Source organism: Drosophila elegans, unplaced genomic scaffold, assembly GCF_018152505.1.
Source record: "Drosophila elegans isolate 14027-0461.03 unplaced genomic scaffold, ASM1815250v1 contig_476, whole genome shotgun sequence".
Lineage (NCBI taxonomy): Eukaryota > Metazoa > Arthropoda > Insecta > Diptera > Drosophilidae > Drosophila > Drosophila elegans.
In genome coordinates this window covers 6,412,332-6,429,658 of record NW_024545863.1, presented here as the reverse complement: position 1 = coordinate 6,429,658, position 17,327 = coordinate 6,412,332, and the positions used below count along the sequence as shown (strand labels likewise).

The window sequence follows — 17,327 nt, the reverse complement described above, 5'->3', positions numbered from 1 at the left end:
ATTTTCATTTGATTTTTAAATTAAACTTTTAAACCCGCGCCGATATACTGTTATCGGAGCCAAAAACTATCGATACCTACAGGAAAGCGCCAATAAACTATCGCCACTTTCGTCAGCTGATGCAAACAGTGTTGCAAAATTCACGAAATTAATTGTGTATTGCATCTATCTTTTTCTATGCAAACTTAAAAATAATAATTATAGCCCGAATTCCTTCACGTTTGCAGGCAGTGAGCAGGAATTTCGGCTGCAGCCGGCTGCGAGGTGCGTGCGCAAATATATATAGATCTGCCAGACTTATTCCCGGCGCATTCATGCCACTTTTTGCGTGGCGGGGTGTGGTTAACAAAAAAAAGAGTGAAGACGAGACTCGTAAAGCCTGAAAAACGCCTCCGGGGCTATAGACAACACAATAACAATTTGGCCCGTCCATCGGCGTCGTAGAGCTAATCATTTATGCCGAACGCAGAGACGGAGCCTAATTAGCATATCAAATTGGATGACGGCACTGGGCGAATAGTCGCCATCTGCCGCTGCCCCCTGCTACAAGACAAAACAAAAAAAGAAGCAAAATAAAACATCTTGTATTTCATATTCCCTAGATTTGGCCAGTAAGCACCCATAAAACGATGTGCTGGGCAAGATGTCCCGGCTCGCTGATTACTTCGTAATAGTCGGCTACGACAGCGATAAGGAGAGTGAGTATATCCAGATTCCAAGTAATAATTGTACGAATCATCTAACTACCCCTAATTTCTTTCCCCAGAGACGGCCAGCAATGTGGGCGGTCAGCCGACTTGCGGCAAGATCGTGCAGCGCTTTCCCGAGAAAGATTGGCCGGACACTCCGTTTATCGAGGGCATTGAATGGGTGCGTTTCCCAACATTCCACATTCCGCACACATGAGCATATCTGAATTTTCCTTATCGTTTCGCCAGTTTTGCCAGCCGCTCGGCTGGAGTTTATCGTACGAGAAGCAGGAGCCCAAGTTCTTCGTCTCCGTGCTGACGGACATAGATGCCAACAAGCACTACTGCGCCTGCCTCAGCTTCCACGAGGCGGTGGCCATCACCCAGACGCGCAGCGTGGACGACGAGGATGAGACCATCGGAAGCAGCAGGCTGCTGGGGGCCACGCCCTCCTCGACGGATGGAATCGCTGCAACAACCACGCCGGCTCCCATTACCCACCACAGCGTCATGTATGCGCCCAAGTGCCTGGTGCTCATATCGCGTTTGGACTGTGCCGACACCTTCAAAGTGAGATGTCAAGCTAAAGACAAGGATGAGCGCTAACCTTATCCTTAATTACAGAATTGTCTCGGCACCATATATACGGTGTACATTGAGAACCTGGCCTATGGCCTGGAGACACTGATCGGAAACATTTTGGGCTGCATCCAGGTTCCTCCAGCGGGGGGCCCGCAGGTGCGCTTCTCCATTGGAGCAGGAGACAAGCAGTCGCTGCAGCCGCCGCAGAGCTCCTCGCTGCCCACAACCGGCAGTGGTGTGCACTTCCTCTTCAAGCAACTGGGCATCAAGAATGTGCTGATCCTGCTGTGCGCCGTGATGACCGAGAACAAGATACTGTTCCTATCCAAATGCTATTGGCACTTGACGGACAGCTGCAGGGCCTTGGTGGCCCTGATGTATCCCTTCCGGTACACTCATGTTTATATACCCATACTGCCGGCGCCACTCACGGAGGTGCTGTCCACACCCACTCCGTTCATCATGGGCATACACAGTTCGCTGCAAACTGAGATTACGGATCTGCTGGACGTCATTGTTGTGGATTTGGATGGCGGTCTGGTTACCATTCCCGAGTCACTTACTCCACCTGTTCCTATACTCCCCTCACCCCTGTGGGAGCAGACGCAGGAGCTGCTCAGCATGATCCTGTTCCCAAATTTGGCGCAGGCGGATCTAGCATTTCCCACACCGGAGCGGCCTTCCTCTCTGGCCAAGACTGACGCTCAGATCGACAAGGAACTTCGCGCTATATTCATGCGTCTTTTCGCCCAGCTCCTGCAGGGCTATCGCTCCTGCCTGACCATCATTCGGATCCACCCCAAGCCGGTGATCACCTTCCACAAGGCTGGTTTCCTCGGAGCCAGGGATCTCATCGAGAGCGAGTTTCTGTTTCGTGTGCTGGATAGCATGTTCTTTACCACGTTCGTCAACGAGCGAGGTCCTCCCTGGCGGGCCTCCGATGCCTGGGATGAGCTCTACAGCTCGATGAACGAGCTGCTCAAGTCGGAGGCGCAGAATCGGAATCTCGTAAGTAAAAGTTTCACTTGTGGCGGGCTTAAGATTGATCTTATTATCACCCTTCAGATACTCACACATATCCAGGAGTTGGGTCGCGTTCTGTACGAGAACGAGGGCACCCTGGCCCACACCAGCTATGCGCAGAAGGTCCTCCGTCCGCCGGAGGGCGCATTCCAACGCATCCACCAGCCCGCCTTCCCGCGAATCAGCTCGGAAAAGGTGGAGCTAATCATCCAGGAGGGAATTCGCAAGAACGGAGTGCCGCAGCGCTTTCATGTGACGCGTAATCAGCACCGGATCATTCCCATGGGACCCAGGTTGCCGGAGGCTCTGGACGTGCGACCCAATGTCCAAAACTCTGCTCGCCGGCTGGAGGTGCTGCGCATCTGTGTGTCGTACATCTTCGAGAACCGGATTACAGATGCCAGAAAACTACTGCCGGCTGTGATGCGCACCCTAATGCACAGGGATGCGAGGTTGATTCTCTGTCGCGAGTTTTTCGGTTATGTGCATGGCAACAAAGCGGTGCTGGACCATCAGCAGTTCGAGTTGGTTGTGCGATTCATGAACAAGGCACTGCATAAATCCTCCGGAGTCGATGAGTACACAGTGGCCGCGGCTCTGCTGCCCATGTCCACGATCTTTTGCCGCAAGCTGTCCACTGGAGTGGTGCAGTTCGCCTACACAGAGATCCAGGATCATGCCATATGGAAGAACCTGCAGTTCTGGGAGTCCACATTCTTCCAGGACGTCCAGGGACAGATTAAGGCATTGTATCTCCTGCACCGTCGTCAAAACGAGCATCAAAAGGAGGCCAACTGTGTGCTGGACGAGGTTCCGCTGGAGGAGCCCACGGCGCTTGAGATTACGGCCGAGCAGCTGCGAAAAAGTCCCACCATTGAGGAGGAGAAGAAGGCCGAGCTGGCCAAATCGGAGGAGTCTACGTTGTACAGCCAGGCGATTCACTTTGCCAACCGTATGGTCTCCCTGCTGATTCCGCTCGACGTCAATGTGGATGCCGCTAGCAAGCCGAAGCCTGCATTCCGTCTGGAGGAAAATCAGAGTGTTTCCAATAGGTAAGATGGCATCCATAGATGTTTATTTGGAATAATCATTTTTGTGTTACAGTATTATGGGCTCACACAGCCTGAGCGAACATTCCGACGAAGGATTCGAGGAGAACAATGCTCTGGAAATTGGCGTCACGGTTGGGAAGACGATTTCCCGCTTCATTGATTGCGTTTGCACCGAGGGTGGAGTGACCTCCGAGCACATACGCAATCTGCACGACATGGTGCCGGGCGTGGTGCACATGCACATAGAATCCCTGGAACCGGTTTATCTGGAGGCCAAGCGCCATCCGCATGTGCAGAAGCCAAAGATTCAGACACCATGCCTTCTGCCGGGCGAGGACCTGGTCACCGACCACCTGCGCTGTTTCCTCATGCCGGATGGACGCGAAGACGAAACCCAGTGCCTGATACCCGCGGAGGGGGCTCTGTTCCTCACCAACTACCGAGTCGTGTTCAAGGGTTCACCCTGCGATCCGCTCTTCTGCGAGCAGGTCATCGTGCGCACCTTTCCGATTGCCTCCATGCTGAAGGAGAAGAAGGTATCAGTGCTGTACCTGGCCCATCTGGACCAAACGCTGACGGAGGGACTCCAGCTGCGCTCCAGCAGCTTTCAGTTAATCAAGGTCGCCTTCGACCCGGAGGTAACCCCGGAGCAGATCGAGAGCTTCAGGAAGATATTGAGCAAGGCTCGCCATCCGTTCGATGAGTTTGAGTACTTTGCGTTTCAATCGTACGGCACCATGCTCCAGGGCGTGGCACCGCTGAAAACGAAGGAAAAATACTCCACGCTGAAGGGATTTGCCAAGAAGACGCTGCTTCGCGGGGCAAAGAAAGCGGGATTGTTGCAGAAGCCGCAGACCAAGCGCAAGTTGGTCTCCGACTACGACTACGGCAGTGGAGCAGATGCTCAGGAAACGCAGTCCATCGACGATGAACTGGAGGACTTGGACGAGTTCGAGACCCAAAACAATGCCATGCCCAGATTGCTAACGACTAAAGACGTCGAGCGAATGCGAGAGAGGAGCTATGTACAGGACTGGAAGCGACTGGGCTTCGATGCGGAATCGCAGCGTGGATTCCGCATTAGCAACGTCAATACCAGTTATGCCACCTGTCGCTCCTATCCGGCGATAATAGTGGCCCCCGTGCAGTGCAGCGATGCGGCGATAATGCATCTGGGTCGGTGTTTCAAGGGCCAGCGCATTCCACTGCCCACGTGGCGGCATGCGAACGGTGCCCTGCTCATCCGCGGCGGCCAGCCCAACAGCAAATCGGTGATCGGCATGCTGAAGAACACCACGGGAAGCAATACAAACGCCCATCACGATGTCACCCATTACCCCGAGCAGGATAAATACTTCCTGGCCCTGATCAACACGATGCCGAAACTAACGCCGCTGGCCCTCAATCAGTACTCGGGCATGAATCTCTCGATGAGCTCGCTAATGGCCCATGGCCCATCTGATGAGCGGCAGCCGCTTACGCCGGAATTGTCGCGCAAGCACAAAAACAATCTGGATGTCAGTGATGGCAGCAAGTCCAGTCAAGCAGGTAAAGGCGGCACAATGAAGGGCAATTCCAAGAACCCCACGGCGCATGCCTTCCGCAAGATGCGACTCTACGCATTGGGTGAGCTCAGGTCGATCTATATTGAATTTCCTTTCTAACGTTTTATTTTATTTTCACAGGGGAGAAATCGCAGGCCAAATCGAACATGAATGTGGACTTCTGCGCGGACTTCATTCCCGTTGACTATCCGGACATCAGGCAATCGAGACCCGCCTTCAAGAAACTGATTCGCGCCTGCATGCCATCGCATAACACCAACGAGGCGGATGGCCAGAGTTTCGCCAAGATGGTAGAGCAGTCGGACTGGCTGCAGCAGATCTCATCGTTGATGCAGTTGTCCGGCGCGGTGGTGGATCTCATCGATCTGCAGGAGAGCAGCGTGATGCTGTCCCTGGAGGATGGCTCCGATGTGACCGCCCAGCTCAGTTCAATAGCCCAGCTCTGCCTGGACCCGTACTACCGAACCCTGGACGGTTTCCGTGTGCTGGTAGAGAAGGAGTGGCTGGCCTTTGGCCATCGATTTGCGCATCGCAGTAATCTGAAGCCCTCGCATGCAAACACAAACATTGCGTTTGCCCCCACCTTCCTGCAGTTCCTGGATGTGGTTCATCAGCTGCTGCGCCAGTTTCCCATGGCCTTCGAATTTAATGACTTCTATTTGAGATTCCTGGCCTACCATTCGGTGTCGTGCCGCTTCAGAACCTTCCTGTTTGATTGCGAGCTTGAGCGCTCGGATTCGGGAATCGCGGCGATGGAAGACAAGCGGGGATCGCTGAATGCCAAGCATATTTTTGGAGCTGGTGGCATGACGTCCAACGGTTCCGACGACGAGTGCAATGTATATCCGCTGGATATCAGGAGCCAAAGGACACCAGCACCTCTGAGCCGCATCGGTCACTCCATCTTTGACTATATCGAGAGGCAGCACAACAAGACGCCCATATTTTATAATTTCCTGTTTTCGGGCGACAAGGGCATTACTCTGCGCCCGCAGAATAATGTTGCCGCCTTGGATTTGTGGAGCTACTATACCAACGAAGAGCTGGCCCAAGGAGCGCCCTACGATCTGGAAGTGACCACCGTGGACGATGAAATCGATCTATCCGAGATGAAGGGCAAACGCATGGTCATTACCGCCGGCTATGACAACATGGAGAAATGCAATCCCAATGCCTACGTGTGCCTGCTCAGCGAGGTGAAGCAGGCGGAGACGGAGCGCGGCCATCTTCCCCAAAAGTGGCTGCAGGTGTGGAACAGCCTGGAGGTGCCTCAGCTGGAGCCAGCTGCTCGCAACGCCTCGCTGGGGAACATCTTCGTGCAGACGCATCAGCACAAGCGCTCCACGCTGGAGATCATCATGAAGGGGCGACTGGCGGGCTACCAGGACAAGTACTTCCATCCGCATCGATTCGAGAAGCATCCCTACACCACGCCCACCAATTGCAACCACTGCACCAAGCTGCTCTGGGGACCAGTTGGATACCGGTGCATGGACTGCGGCAACTCCTACCACGAGAAGTGCACGGAGCACTCCATGAAGAACTGCACAAAGTACAAGGCCATCGATGGAGCTGTCGGGCCGCCGAATGTGAACATGTCGCAGGGCGACACGGCCAGCATCGCTTCCAGTGCCGCCACGACGGCACGCACCTCCAGCCATCACTTCTACAACCAGTTTAGCAGTAACGTTGCCGAAAATCGGACGCACGAGGGGTGAGTAACAGAGCTTATCAAAATCTAACATTCATTTAGGAAAATTCCATGAGCAAGAAGAAAGAATATAACATAACCAGTTATCTAGATATTGGTTTGAACAAAAAAACTGATTAAAAAACTTCCTTTTTGTGTTTGGATGGCCAATAAAGTAGAATTAGTCATAACCATTAAGTGATAATTAATCAAAGCAGAGTTTGCAACCTTATAAGATCAAAAGAAATAATAATGGAAAGTGGAGAGTTCAAATATTCATAAAGTATAGCTAAAAAAGTAATGCATATAATTTGTAAAATATTTTGTATAATTTCCATAGACATCTGTACAAACGTGGCGCCTTGCTCAAAGGATGGAAACAGCGCTGGTTCGTCCTGGACTCGATTAAGCATCAACTTCGTTACTATGACACGTCTGAGGATACCGCTCCAAAGGGAATTATTGGTACTTTAACATACTCACACTTTTGTCATCACATAAATTAATTGTTGAACATATTTTCAGAACTGGCCGAAGTGCAATCAGTAACTGCCGCACAACCTGCACAAATTGGCGCTAAAGGCGTGGATGAGAAGGGATTTTTTGATGTAAGCCCAATTGGCAAATGTACAACCACAGTAAAAAATAATTTCTTCTCATTTAAATTCAGCTTAAAACATCAAAGCGCACCTATAATTTCTACGCGATCAATGCAAATCTGGCACAGGAATGGATCGAAAAATTGCAGGCTTGTTTGCAATAGATAGTCGGGAACAATCTTTCCTTTTTTTACCTTTCTTTTTCGTTCTTTTTTGTACGCCTATCAAAAGTTTTGTTATAGGAAAAATCAGTATGTTTCCAGTTCTACGTATTATTATATTGAATCTTTGGCTCTGCCATCATATCATAGCTAAACTATCACCTTAGAATTTCCTTAGTTGATTTGAGAAATCGAACGCACCCATTAACATAAAAATTAGCAACAATTATGCCAAGCAACAAGCGACACGTTAGTTAAAGAATGAAATCCATCTGTAAATGTGAATGTAAAGAAACTATAAAATTATGTGATTATATAACAAACAAAAATCAGACTATATGATAAATTAACGATGAAATGGAAAAAAACCACGCCCGCAAGTTTTTGATATAATTTTTATATATACATATAAATATAGAATTCTTCAGCCTAAACTTTATAGGTTTATAGCGAATTTACCAAAGATTATTCCACCTTTGTTGCGCAATTCAAATACATTTCTTGATTGCTTCCTTTAAACTAAACCCTAATATTAAACGCTTTCCTTTATTTATACACTACATGGTAATCAATATAATACATACTTTAATGCAATTATTTGTGGCTTACAAACGATAATATACATTTTTAAACAAATGCGCTTGGTATTATTATTGTTTACGTTCTATTCCTTCTGTGAAACTTTTCCATCCATCATAGGAAAGTTGTCCAGTAGACAATATTGAGTATGAAGAACGAAAACGGGAAGAAAAAGCGCGAGAATTTGTCAATATAAATGGCTGTGGCATGGCCATGGCAGAAAGTGTCGTACTGGGGCTCAATAATCGATTCCCTATGATGCTGTAGGGCAGACTAAGAGGCGTCATATGGACGAATATAATAGCTATGTGTCTCAAATCTCAACTCACCTTCAGACCGTCCAGGTCACTGATGTTCTCGTCCGAGTAGCCCTTCATGGCCTTCGTGGCCACCGGTCCCATAAAGTTGTTGACCACCGCAAACTCCATCAGCGAGAGAAAGACGAACACCGAGCAGGACGACATCCAGACGTCTATCGCCTTCACATAGGACACCGGCGGCAGGGACTGCTGCGACTGCGTGTTCTGGGTGGCCAGGGTCAGCAGGGAGGTCACTCCCAGGGTAACTCGGGCCGGGATCGCCTCCGGCTTTATCCAAAACGATATCCACGACATGACCACGATCAGAGCAGAGGGTATGTAGGTGTGGAACAAGTGGTAGCCCAAGCGTCGTCGCAAATTGAACACAATGGCCAGACAGGTGAAGTTGCCTAAAAGTAGTAGAAGTGTATAATTAAAATATAAACGGTATACAACTTGTAGTTTATCCTTATTTTTAATTTACATCACATTTTGTTTAATCTTGCGAATGAAGTGTCTGAATTCTTAGGCTTGGCAGCAATTTTATTCCAAATGAAGATTAAGCCACAGCTTTTAAGGGTTTACATTTTTTGATTTAATTTGACAAAAAATTATAATTTTGTGCCAACCATTTTTACATTTTCTTTTCAATTAATGCACATAATTTGTATGAAAATGTTTTATTTTCTTCTCACCAGTTGAGTACTCTATGGTGCAATCGGTTGTGTAGTTATTTGATATGTCGAGCTGTGGCAACTCAATTTCCGCGTTTACCACCAGCGGGTCGGTCATGTTCCATATGAAAACCAAATCCTCCACTGTGTGGGATACTGCCAATCAAAGGTCGTTAAGTTTTTGAATGAGACCCTTCGCAATAAGTATTTCTCGATAAGCGTATTGGAAACATTCAAGCGATAAAGGACTAGCAGGGGGAGGAAAAGGGTAACTGCACATTTCCACCTACAGCTCTCGATCATCATGGAGCAGATTTGGGTGTCATGGGGATAGGACTCGAACTTCATGGCGCACGACAGGACCAAAGTGAGCTTGGACATGTAGAGCAGCGTTTTGTCGTGGTACAGCCACAGATAGTGATTCGGAATGCTCATCTCGTGGAAGGTGACCTTTTTGGCGTTCTTGAAGAAGCAATCTGGCCGCCAGATGCTGTGCAGCCAGTCCACATCCAAGATGCGATACTGCTCGCTCATGTTCTCCGGCAGCCGCAGGCGAGGATCACGCCAGCTTTGTGCAAGGAAGATGTCCGTTACATAGGTCTACGGATAAGGAAAGACCATTAAACTTGGTATTTTAAATAATATAAAATATAAGACAGCTTTGGATACTATTCTAAAACTTGACAGAACAACAAAACACTTTACTATCTTAATCATAAATTCGTTATTTTTTTTTTAATATTATTATTATTATTAAATTAATGTTTCTGAAAGTATGCAACAATATATATTGAGTCCGAAAGTTAAAAAAATTCGGTCCGAATAACTGAATTTTGTAGACCATTTTGAAGCTTATTTAATAACACTATTAATTTCGGCAAAACCCCGATTAACGGATTTCTTGAAATTGTAACAATCTAACTTAAATACCCCACACTCTTTAAATATAACACGATTTTTCACGATCAATGGGTCTAAAATAGGTATTTTTCTGTAAGGAAAAGCCTCTTTAAAATATAACATAATGACCAACCATGGACTCCTCGTTGATGGAGTCCAGCGAGAGGACCGTGACATGGAAGTAGACTACGGTGGGCTGACCCAAGAGCTTGGGAGCCCGGTTCTTGTCGTAGGTCTTCGAGGGAATGGGCAGAATGTCCGGGAGCGAGAGGCTCGACTCGTAGTGGGAGACCAGCTCGGCGCTCTCCGTGTTGTTTCTGCAAGTATGGAACAGCCTTGTGGCGTAAGTCTGATGAAAGTGGGCAAACGCACTGGTGGCACTTACCTGAAACCATGAACACAATGGCACTGCTGGATCGATTGCAAATATATTGCCACCGCAATAAGGAACCTGAACTCAACCAATTTGCTAGTTGGGCTTTGCATTATGAACACACTACCTTCGGCTCTAGAAATGTTTTTCTGGGACACATAGCTCCGCAGTCCATGTCATTTACACAAAGTGGCTCATTTCTGGGTTCGCATGGAAATGAACTTGGTTGGATTACTTAACGCGTGCTGTGCTGGAATTATATTTTACTCGTCCCGCTGCAAAAACCAATAAACCAACGGCAGAGTTATCGCGACGATTGTGATGTGCTGCAAAGTGTGATAAATTAATTTCTAAGGTTTCATTCGCTTTCATTGGCATTCGCCTACACTACTTTTCAAATTGACAACTGACCCCGGCAAGCGAAATGGCAAAGAGGAAATTATGTGCGTACCGACTGACAAGGGCATTAATTTAAATGTGCCCTCAGTATTTGCGAAAAATATTAGCGTAATATTAAAAACAACTTCTCTGCGCGAAAGCTCGAAAATAGGCGCCATTGGCCGATATCTAAAAATGAATTATCGGGTATGTTCTGGGTTTGGTTTTCCCCCAAACGATTGAGGTGTTGTTTTTCAAAGTGTTCTGGTTTTAAATTGTCATTCCAAATAACATGTTTTAGAGCTTTACGTTTTAAATATTTGAAAATACTTACAATTATATTATAATTGTTGCACCATCTTGAATTCACTTATTTATTATTTATTTATACATTTTCACAAAGTTATTATATCAAGTTAGCCTTGAACTAAAAATTTAAAATCGAAAACCGGAACTTCTCACCTGTGTAACGGTCCGCGTTGCCAACCACTTGTCAGTCTGGCAGCACTGGCGGGCAATCAGCTGTTCGCAACGTTGGCAACTCTATAAGGTCAAAATATTGATTGTTTCATTTGCCAAGCGTTTTTTTTTTATTGGCGATTTTAAAATGTAAAGGTGGCGAAATATCTATATATAGAAAACAAAAAACGGGCAGAAACGGAAGAAGAAACCACCACGACCGAAAGTAACATGGAATACTGCGATACAATCGCAGGTGAGTGATCGAAACAACGGATTTAAAACTAATCCCGGTGCGAATTTACAAGGGGGCGGTGGTGGGTCAGGGGTCATTTTCCTTTGTGCAGTGACGCGATTTCGTTGCGGCGCATTGTGCAACTTGTGGATATTGATTAATAGCCAGAACGCCGTGATACACAAATGATGGTTTAACGACTTTTGAAATTTTTAAAAGGTACATAAACAAGTGCAGCCACTGCGCACAAAACCATTTACAAGTGCGAAATTAGAACCGACCATGGAATCCCCGCTGTATCCCAAGGCCAACAACAATCTGGGCATGGACAAGATGAGTTCCAGCTTGAACAGCAGCACCATGGAGGACACCACGCCCAGCGACTCGGGAGTGCAACTCCTGGACTCGGAGAACAGCGATGTGATGGTGGAGTCCATCTGCTCCTACGAGGAGAACGTGCGACCCCTGCCCCTTGCCTCGGCGGATGTGGATCCCAACTCCAACGTGACTGCGCCACCGGAGGAGTCGATGACCATCAGCGAGTGCTCCACGTTCGACACCACGGAGAAGATCGTGTACCGTCGCAAGGTGCACAAAGCCTCGTCCGCCTCCAAAGCCCCCAAGAAGCGGGTATCCTTCCACGAGGACATACTGAAGAACACTCGCACCGACAACATTCACATTGAGCACGGCTTCATTACCTACAAAAATGGGCGGAAGCTGGCCTTCGCCAACTCGGCTGGCGTGGCCGGCGCTCCGGGACGATATTCCTGGTGTCCGGATCGAGAGCGTCCAGAGGGTCCCAATGAAATCAGTGCCGCCGGCAGGGAGGACGACGGCGAAGAGGCTGACGGCGGCGGAGGCGCCAGGCGAAAGAGACACCTGGTCTACCGGAACGCCTGCTCCGATGTGCTGGACTACGACAACATCTATGACACGGACGAGGCAGCCGGTCTGCACTATGACACCTCGGGTGTCTTCGAGTATGGACCTGCGGGCGAGAAACAGGAGGAGCCACCGCGGCTCTACAAGTGCGTCTGCAGCAGCTCCAACTCCAGCCTGGACTCCGACGAGCAGGACAAAAACTCCAATGCCAGTCGCAAGCAGTACGAGCAGGCTAAGAGCAGCTCCTGCGATTGCATCGGCACGAGCAATGCCAATAACAACCTAATCGGTAAGTGTGAGAATAAAACCCCATGATAACAAATTGGTAAAAAGGCTCTTAACTAAATCCATATTTTATCCCAAAAATCAGGTGGCAACTGTTACTATTCAGAGCCCAATATTGGAAATGCCGACAGCCCTAAAATAAAGTCTGTTTGGAACAAAGAGAAGAAGCCCAAGTCGAGCTGCTTGAAGAAAACCAAACTACAAACGAACATCATCCTCGAGCAGGATCTCAATGGGCGGGTAAAGAAGTTCAACGTGCACGACATCAAGCACCAGTTGCTGGACAACAGTAGCAAGATGATCTTTGGCTCGCTGAAAAGCATCTTTACCATGCCGCTGCCTGAGCGTGGAGTGCCCGAGGGCTCCGAGGACCTGCAGGCAGTGGTGGAGTGCGTCCCGGAGCCGGAGCAAACGCCTGAGCACAAAGCGCGGCCAGTGGCCGAGTCACCACCCCTCAAAGCAAAGCCTTTTCTCAGCAAGAGTCTCGATGGCAGCAAGCAGGCACAACCAGTTAAAAAATTCGTGCACAACGTAGACCAGCAATTGAGGCATAAAAACGACGACGATGGTGCCAGCTCCACGGAGGCCTCTCCGATGGAGTCGAAACAGTCACAGATGTTGCACCGACAAGATGAATTCGATAAGGAAACAGTGCCATTGGGCAGCGCACAGAGCGAGTTTCGCAGCAAGTTCATCATTAATTGTGAGAGCACCGTCTTCGAGCACACAGGAGTTTCCTACGAGACGGACGAGGCGCAATCGGAATTCTCATCCGGCATTCAGCACACTAGCGTGGCCAGTTTGCTGGAGCAGAACACTCCCATCGCGGAGCCGGCAGCTAGTCACATCAAGAAATCGTTTTTGGATGCTCCCATCGCCAAGACGTTCAGTAATTTCTTTCGCAGTTTCAAGGAGAGCACAAGTGCTGTAGCAACGCCCATGGAGAAGAACGAACAGACAGTCACAGACAACTATTTTGGTAAGAAAATAGATTGGATAGTGATATTTTTTAAATTTTAAGATATAATTTTACAATTTTTAGTGCAGAGTCCGATCAAAAATAATTGCTATTGAACTATATACTCAAAAACTAAAACCCTTACTTTTAAACCTTGAATTAATAAAAGCTAAATTAAGTTAAAGTTACATCGTCTTTATCAACATCCAAGTATACAAAAACATACTTCAAATATACAGCCAGCTAAAAGTCATGCATCTTTTTTATTATTACCCCATTACAGCTTCGAAAATGCCTAAGCCGCAACAGCCAGCAACTTCCGCAGGCAAGCTTCACAGGAATTGCTCCTCATCCACCATATCTGAACCCAGTTCCAATACCAATACAAGCAGCAACCATCAGATCGCAATGAACCCACAGCTGGGCAACGCAGAGCGTCATTCGCGTCACCTTCCCTCTCCGCTCAAGAAGCGTGGACAACCGTTGCAGCCGCCGCGATACTACGACCAACAGCATCCACATCAGAGCCGGAGCCTCCACAGCCCCAGCACCTATTTAGCAGCAGGACGCGGGGGCAGTGGTCGCGACTCAAAGAGCACCATCCTCAGCGAAGAATTGGATGACATATTAACCATTACCACCACGGAGACGACTAACGACAAGCGCTCAATGGACAGCGATTTGGTCATCGTAGACTACACAGATGTAGACTATGCTCATTTGCTAAAGCCGCCAGCTCCAGCGGCCAAAACCTCGCTGATAAATCGATTCCTTCGCAATGTCACGCAGAAGAAAATAATGGAGACCTCCATACGCAAGAATAATTTCTTTGCCGACAAATTGCGAACCGAACAGAGGAGCACCGGTTCCGATCTCTATGTGAAGGGTGCACGAGCCAAGAACTACGAGTTGATAGATGATCTAAATGCAGAGATAGCCATGGAGATTGAGATGTGCGGCACGAATTCACCGCGCCGGGAACTCGCCATTAGTCTCGATACGGATTTGCCCGGTAGCTCGTCCAACTTTGAACTTGGAATCGGAGAGATCTCGATTGATGTTTTCAAGGGGAAGTCTTTGCTCAATTTACAGCAATCAAATGAACATCTTTTAAAGGTAGGATATAATTAAAAAGATATTTTGTAATTATCTACTTAGGAAGAACTTAAAACAAATTAGAAAAAAACTAGAACTAGTGGGTTACGTTATTTTATTAATTTACCAACTGATAACACATTATTCTATTCCTTTCCTTCTAGGTTTTTAAACTCTATACGGGCTACAGTGTTGATGGTATTATGACTCCTGTACTGGTCCTACTCACTGACAAATCCCTGTATGTGGCTAACATGGATCGAACTAATCTGTGCGCTAGATTTGTCTTAGCCTACAAGGACTTGGATGTCATACTGGTAAGGGTTATCTAATGTTGTTAGTGATCCACTGAGATTTTGAACTTTAAATCTCTTTTAGATGGGACCCTTCGGCAACACGGTTTTGCTCAGCAACAGTACGCGAGATATGCAGCAGGTGTTGCTAGCAGGTGGACCTTATCCAGCTGGATCTCTGGTGGCCAATTTGGAGCTGTGTGCTAGACGCAGTGGCTCAACCCTACCTGCAGTGGGTCAACTTACCTTAGAACATCTGGCTCCGCTGCAGGCTTTCGTGCGCGCCAACAGCTGTGTGGGCGTAGCTGAGCACTGGTTGTTCTATGCAGTGGTTAATGTACCAGCTGGTGGTGCCATGCGAGTCGAATCGCCTAGCGAACTACTGGGACCCTCCATCAAGGGATTCCTTATGCACCGACGACTTAAGCAGACTAGAAGCACATCAGCAGCCACAAGGATATATTGGCAACCAGGATACTTTCTCCTAAAGTTCGTAACACACTGCTATTAAAGGAATTCATTTAAATAAGTGTACATTTTTTAGAGCTGGCGTATTGTATATGTTCAACGATTCCACCCAGAGGCTTCCCAGCTGGGCCATGGCCCTTGCCGAGTGCCAAGGCGCCCAGCGAACTGTGAAATCGGAGCGCCCGCACTGCTTCGAGATAATGCTGAAGGGTGAGCTCCTTCAAATGGCTGCGCCCGACGAGTATGTGGCCTCCGAGTGGCTACAGGCCCTCCTGCAATCGGCCAGTGGTGTACGTATGCAATTAGTAACAAAAGTAGAGTTTTTAAAAACTTTTTGTGGCCTTCAGCTTGTAGTTCAAGAGCAGAAGCACAAAACCCTCGGTTGCACTTTGATCGTTACGGAAAACCATTTGATAACCTTGCGAGAAGACTTTACGGCGCCTCTACGGCAAATAAGCCAGCAGTTGGATAATATTGCAACCGTTCCGGAGAACAAGGAAATCGTTCTCGAGGAGGAAATGCTCAGTGTTTTTGAAACCAGCAGCTTGGTAAGCGTGATAATTTTATTTTATTTAGTTTAAAAAACTCTATACAGTGACCAACTTAAGTACAAACATTTTTTTAACATTTAATTAATAATTTCAATTTTAGATGGGCTCCACAATCAGTACACCAACCCGTAGCACTCTACAATCGAACTCCTCTCTTAGCTCCACGCCCACCAAGCAAACAAACGAGCCTGCTGCTTCTAGGGAGGATGCTGCTTCACCCAAAAAGTCGCAACGAATGACAAGTGTTTACGGAAAGAACTCCGGCTTGGCGATACTCACGTGTGCGGACATAAAAGCCATGACAGGCATTAAGATAACCTCACGGAGTGAAACTTGGTGGTGCATACTGGAGTTCTCCTGCCAAGAGGCCCCCTTAGAAAGTCTGGACGATTTGGTGATCTTCTTTGCCAGCAGCATGGAAATGCAACGTTTCCTGCGGTTGTTAGAGCAACTTTGGCAGTCTAAGAATGTAGGTTGCTCACTCATTTCCAGCCCATCCCTCCGAAATAATGCATGCTATTGCTTTTACAGAACGATCTATTTCCAATAACCATACTAGACGATGGCGACTCTCTGGCCGAGCAGTGTAACCAACTCTATATGGACACTAATAGGGCCTGGGAGCCTCTGTTATCAGCTGCGCTGGGTTAAAGTGGCTATAGCACCTATATACTCCATTTACAAATAGAAAATTATATTTCCATATAACTCAAGCGTTAAATATTCTATCCTGAATACTCAAAATAGCTAAAGAACAGAAAGTATTGATATATATATAGTCGGTATTATGTATTATGATTTTGTAATGCCTGCCTCCGCTTGACTCATTCATTCATTTGCGCTTAGTAACAACTCATTTGAATAATTTTTGTGATATTAACCTTAAAATCGCTGATCTTTACATACATTATTTGTAGGTTATTTAGTTTCTACTTTTTTTCTACATTCTTTATTTCTTACCTTTTTTAAATACATTGTGTACAAATATTGCACAGAAAAATAAGGACAAAATAGTATACATTCGTAATCTAACTAATATAAATATTGAACATGTAATCGGTAATGTTATGTTTTGGGAGTGCTCTACTGGTCCAAGGATCATATCTATATTAATATACATATTGATATACGATACCAATATATGGCTATTTATAAAATAAACAGAACATAAACATTTATAAATGTGTATAGGGAAAGGTGGAATTAATTTTTTTTGCAATGCTGTGCCTGTATTTTTTAATTAGCACAGATTAAATTCTCCTCCGTAAGCCTTTCAGCCCACTAAAAGCCCATGATAATTAATAAAATGAATAAACGCCATTAAGCAACGGATTTTTATTTTAACCTAAGCTCATTGAGAGATGGTTCTTGACCTTTTCAATTATTGCAAGTGATGATAGGGTTTATCTTGGTCGCTTAGGAAAGGGTTCTAAGACGGGAACTAGCTGAAAAGATATGGAGGAGTACGGGATTTCCATGATTATAATGGATGTGAGCGAGTGTGATGGGAATGGGTTCTTGGGAGGATGCTGAA

General features: G+C 47.0%; 3 protein-coding genes across 5 annotated transcripts; 2 read left to right on the top strand and 1 right to left on the bottom strand.

Annotated features, from left to right (window-relative positions):
* Nucleotides 1-139: 139 nt before the first annotated feature.
* On the top strand, nucleotides 140-7,997 carry LOC108140652 (myotubularin-related protein 13). Of its 2 annotated transcripts, XM_017263581.1 has the most exons (11): nucleotides 140-264; nucleotides 603-698; nucleotides 767-870; nucleotides 939-1,259; nucleotides 1,314-2,279; nucleotides 2,337-3,346; nucleotides 3,399-4,972; nucleotides 5,032-6,625; nucleotides 6,942-7,066; nucleotides 7,127-7,209; nucleotides 7,272-7,997. In XM_017263581.1, the coding sequence occupies exons 2-11, from the start codon at nucleotides 644-646 to the stop codon at nucleotides 7,362-7,364; spliced, it is 5,925 nt and encodes a 1,974-aa protein (XP_017119070.1). In that variant the 5' UTR covers nucleotides 140-264; nucleotides 603-643; the 3' UTR covers nucleotides 7,365-7,997. The 2 variants fall into 2 exon arrangements, with proteins under 2 accessions (XP_017119070.1, XP_017119069.1); XM_017263580.1 differs by having other exon boundaries at nucleotides 1,314-3,346.
* A 34-nt stretch (nucleotides 7,998-8,031) lies between these two features.
* On the bottom strand, nucleotides 8,032-10,668 carry LOC108140436 (glycine receptor subunit alpha-4). 2 transcript variants are annotated; one of them, XM_017263164.2, is made up of 7 exons: nucleotides 10,598-10,668; nucleotides 10,199-10,512; nucleotides 9,947-10,130; nucleotides 9,204-9,513; nucleotides 8,935-9,069; nucleotides 8,270-8,649; nucleotides 8,032-8,213 (listed from the first exon to the last, which is right to left on the bottom strand). In XM_017263164.2, exons 2-7 carry the CDS (start codon nucleotides 10,297-10,299, stop codon nucleotides 8,055-8,057), a joined length of 1,269 nt encoding a protein of 422 aa, XP_017118653.1. In that variant the 5' UTR covers nucleotides 10,300-10,512; nucleotides 10,598-10,668; the 3' UTR covers nucleotides 8,032-8,054. The 2 variants fall into 2 exon arrangements, with proteins under 2 accessions (XP_017118653.1, XP_017118654.1); XM_017263165.2 differs by having other exon boundaries at nucleotides 8,032-8,201.
* Nucleotides 10,669-11,086: 418 nt separating this feature from the next.
* On the top strand, nucleotides 11,087-17,117 carry LOC108140732. Its single transcript, XM_017263708.2, has 10 exons — nucleotides 11,087-11,279; nucleotides 11,478-12,432; nucleotides 12,514-13,407; nucleotides 13,670-14,502; nucleotides 14,646-14,798; nucleotides 14,860-15,263; nucleotides 15,319-15,532; nucleotides 15,590-15,790; nucleotides 15,894-16,262; nucleotides 16,325-17,117. The coding sequence occupies exons 2-10, from the start codon at nucleotides 11,541-11,543 to the stop codon at nucleotides 16,442-16,444; spliced, it is 4,080 nt and encodes a 1,359-aa protein (XP_017119197.1). The 5' UTR covers nucleotides 11,087-11,279; nucleotides 11,478-11,540; the 3' UTR covers nucleotides 16,445-17,117.
* Nucleotides 17,118-17,327: the final 210 nt, after the last annotated feature.

Bases quoted from the DNA above. Each gene is read 5' to 3' on its own strand.
- LOC108140652 (XM_017263580.1), top strand. From the start codon at position 644: ATGTCCCGGCTCGCTGATTACTTCGTAATAGTCGGCTACGACAGCGAT. The intron at 871-938 runs GTGCGTTTCCCA...TCGTTTCGCCAG, and splicing joins TTATCGAGGGCATTGAATGG to TTTTGCCAGCCGCTCGGCTG. The intron at 7,067-7,126 runs GTACTTTAACAT...ACATATTTTCAG, and splicing joins CGCTCCAAAGGGAATTATTG to AACTGGCCGAAGTGCAATCA.
- LOC108140436 (XM_017263164.2), bottom strand. From the start codon at position 10,299: ATGCAAAGCCCAACTAGCAAATTGGTTGAGTTCAGGTTCCTTATTGCG. The intron at 10,131-10,198 runs GTAAGTGCCACC...CCATACTTGCAG, and splicing joins CATTGTGTTCATGGTTTCAG to AAACAACACGGAGAGCGCCG. The intron at 8,214-8,269 runs GTGAGTTGAGAT...GACGCCTCTTAG, and splicing joins GTGACCTGGACGGTCTGAAG to TCTGCCCTACAGCATCATAG.
- LOC108140732 (XM_017263708.2), top strand. From the start codon at position 11,541: ATGGAATCCCCGCTGTATCCCAAGGCCAACAACAATCTGGGCATGGAC. The intron at 14,503-14,645 runs GTAGGATATAAT...CTTTCCTTCTAG, and splicing joins CAAATGAACATCTTTTAAAG to GTTTTTAAACTCTATACGGG. The intron at 16,263-16,324 runs GTAGGTTGCTCA...TTGCTTTTACAG, and splicing joins AACTTTGGCAGTCTAAGAAT to AACGATCTATTTCCAATAAC.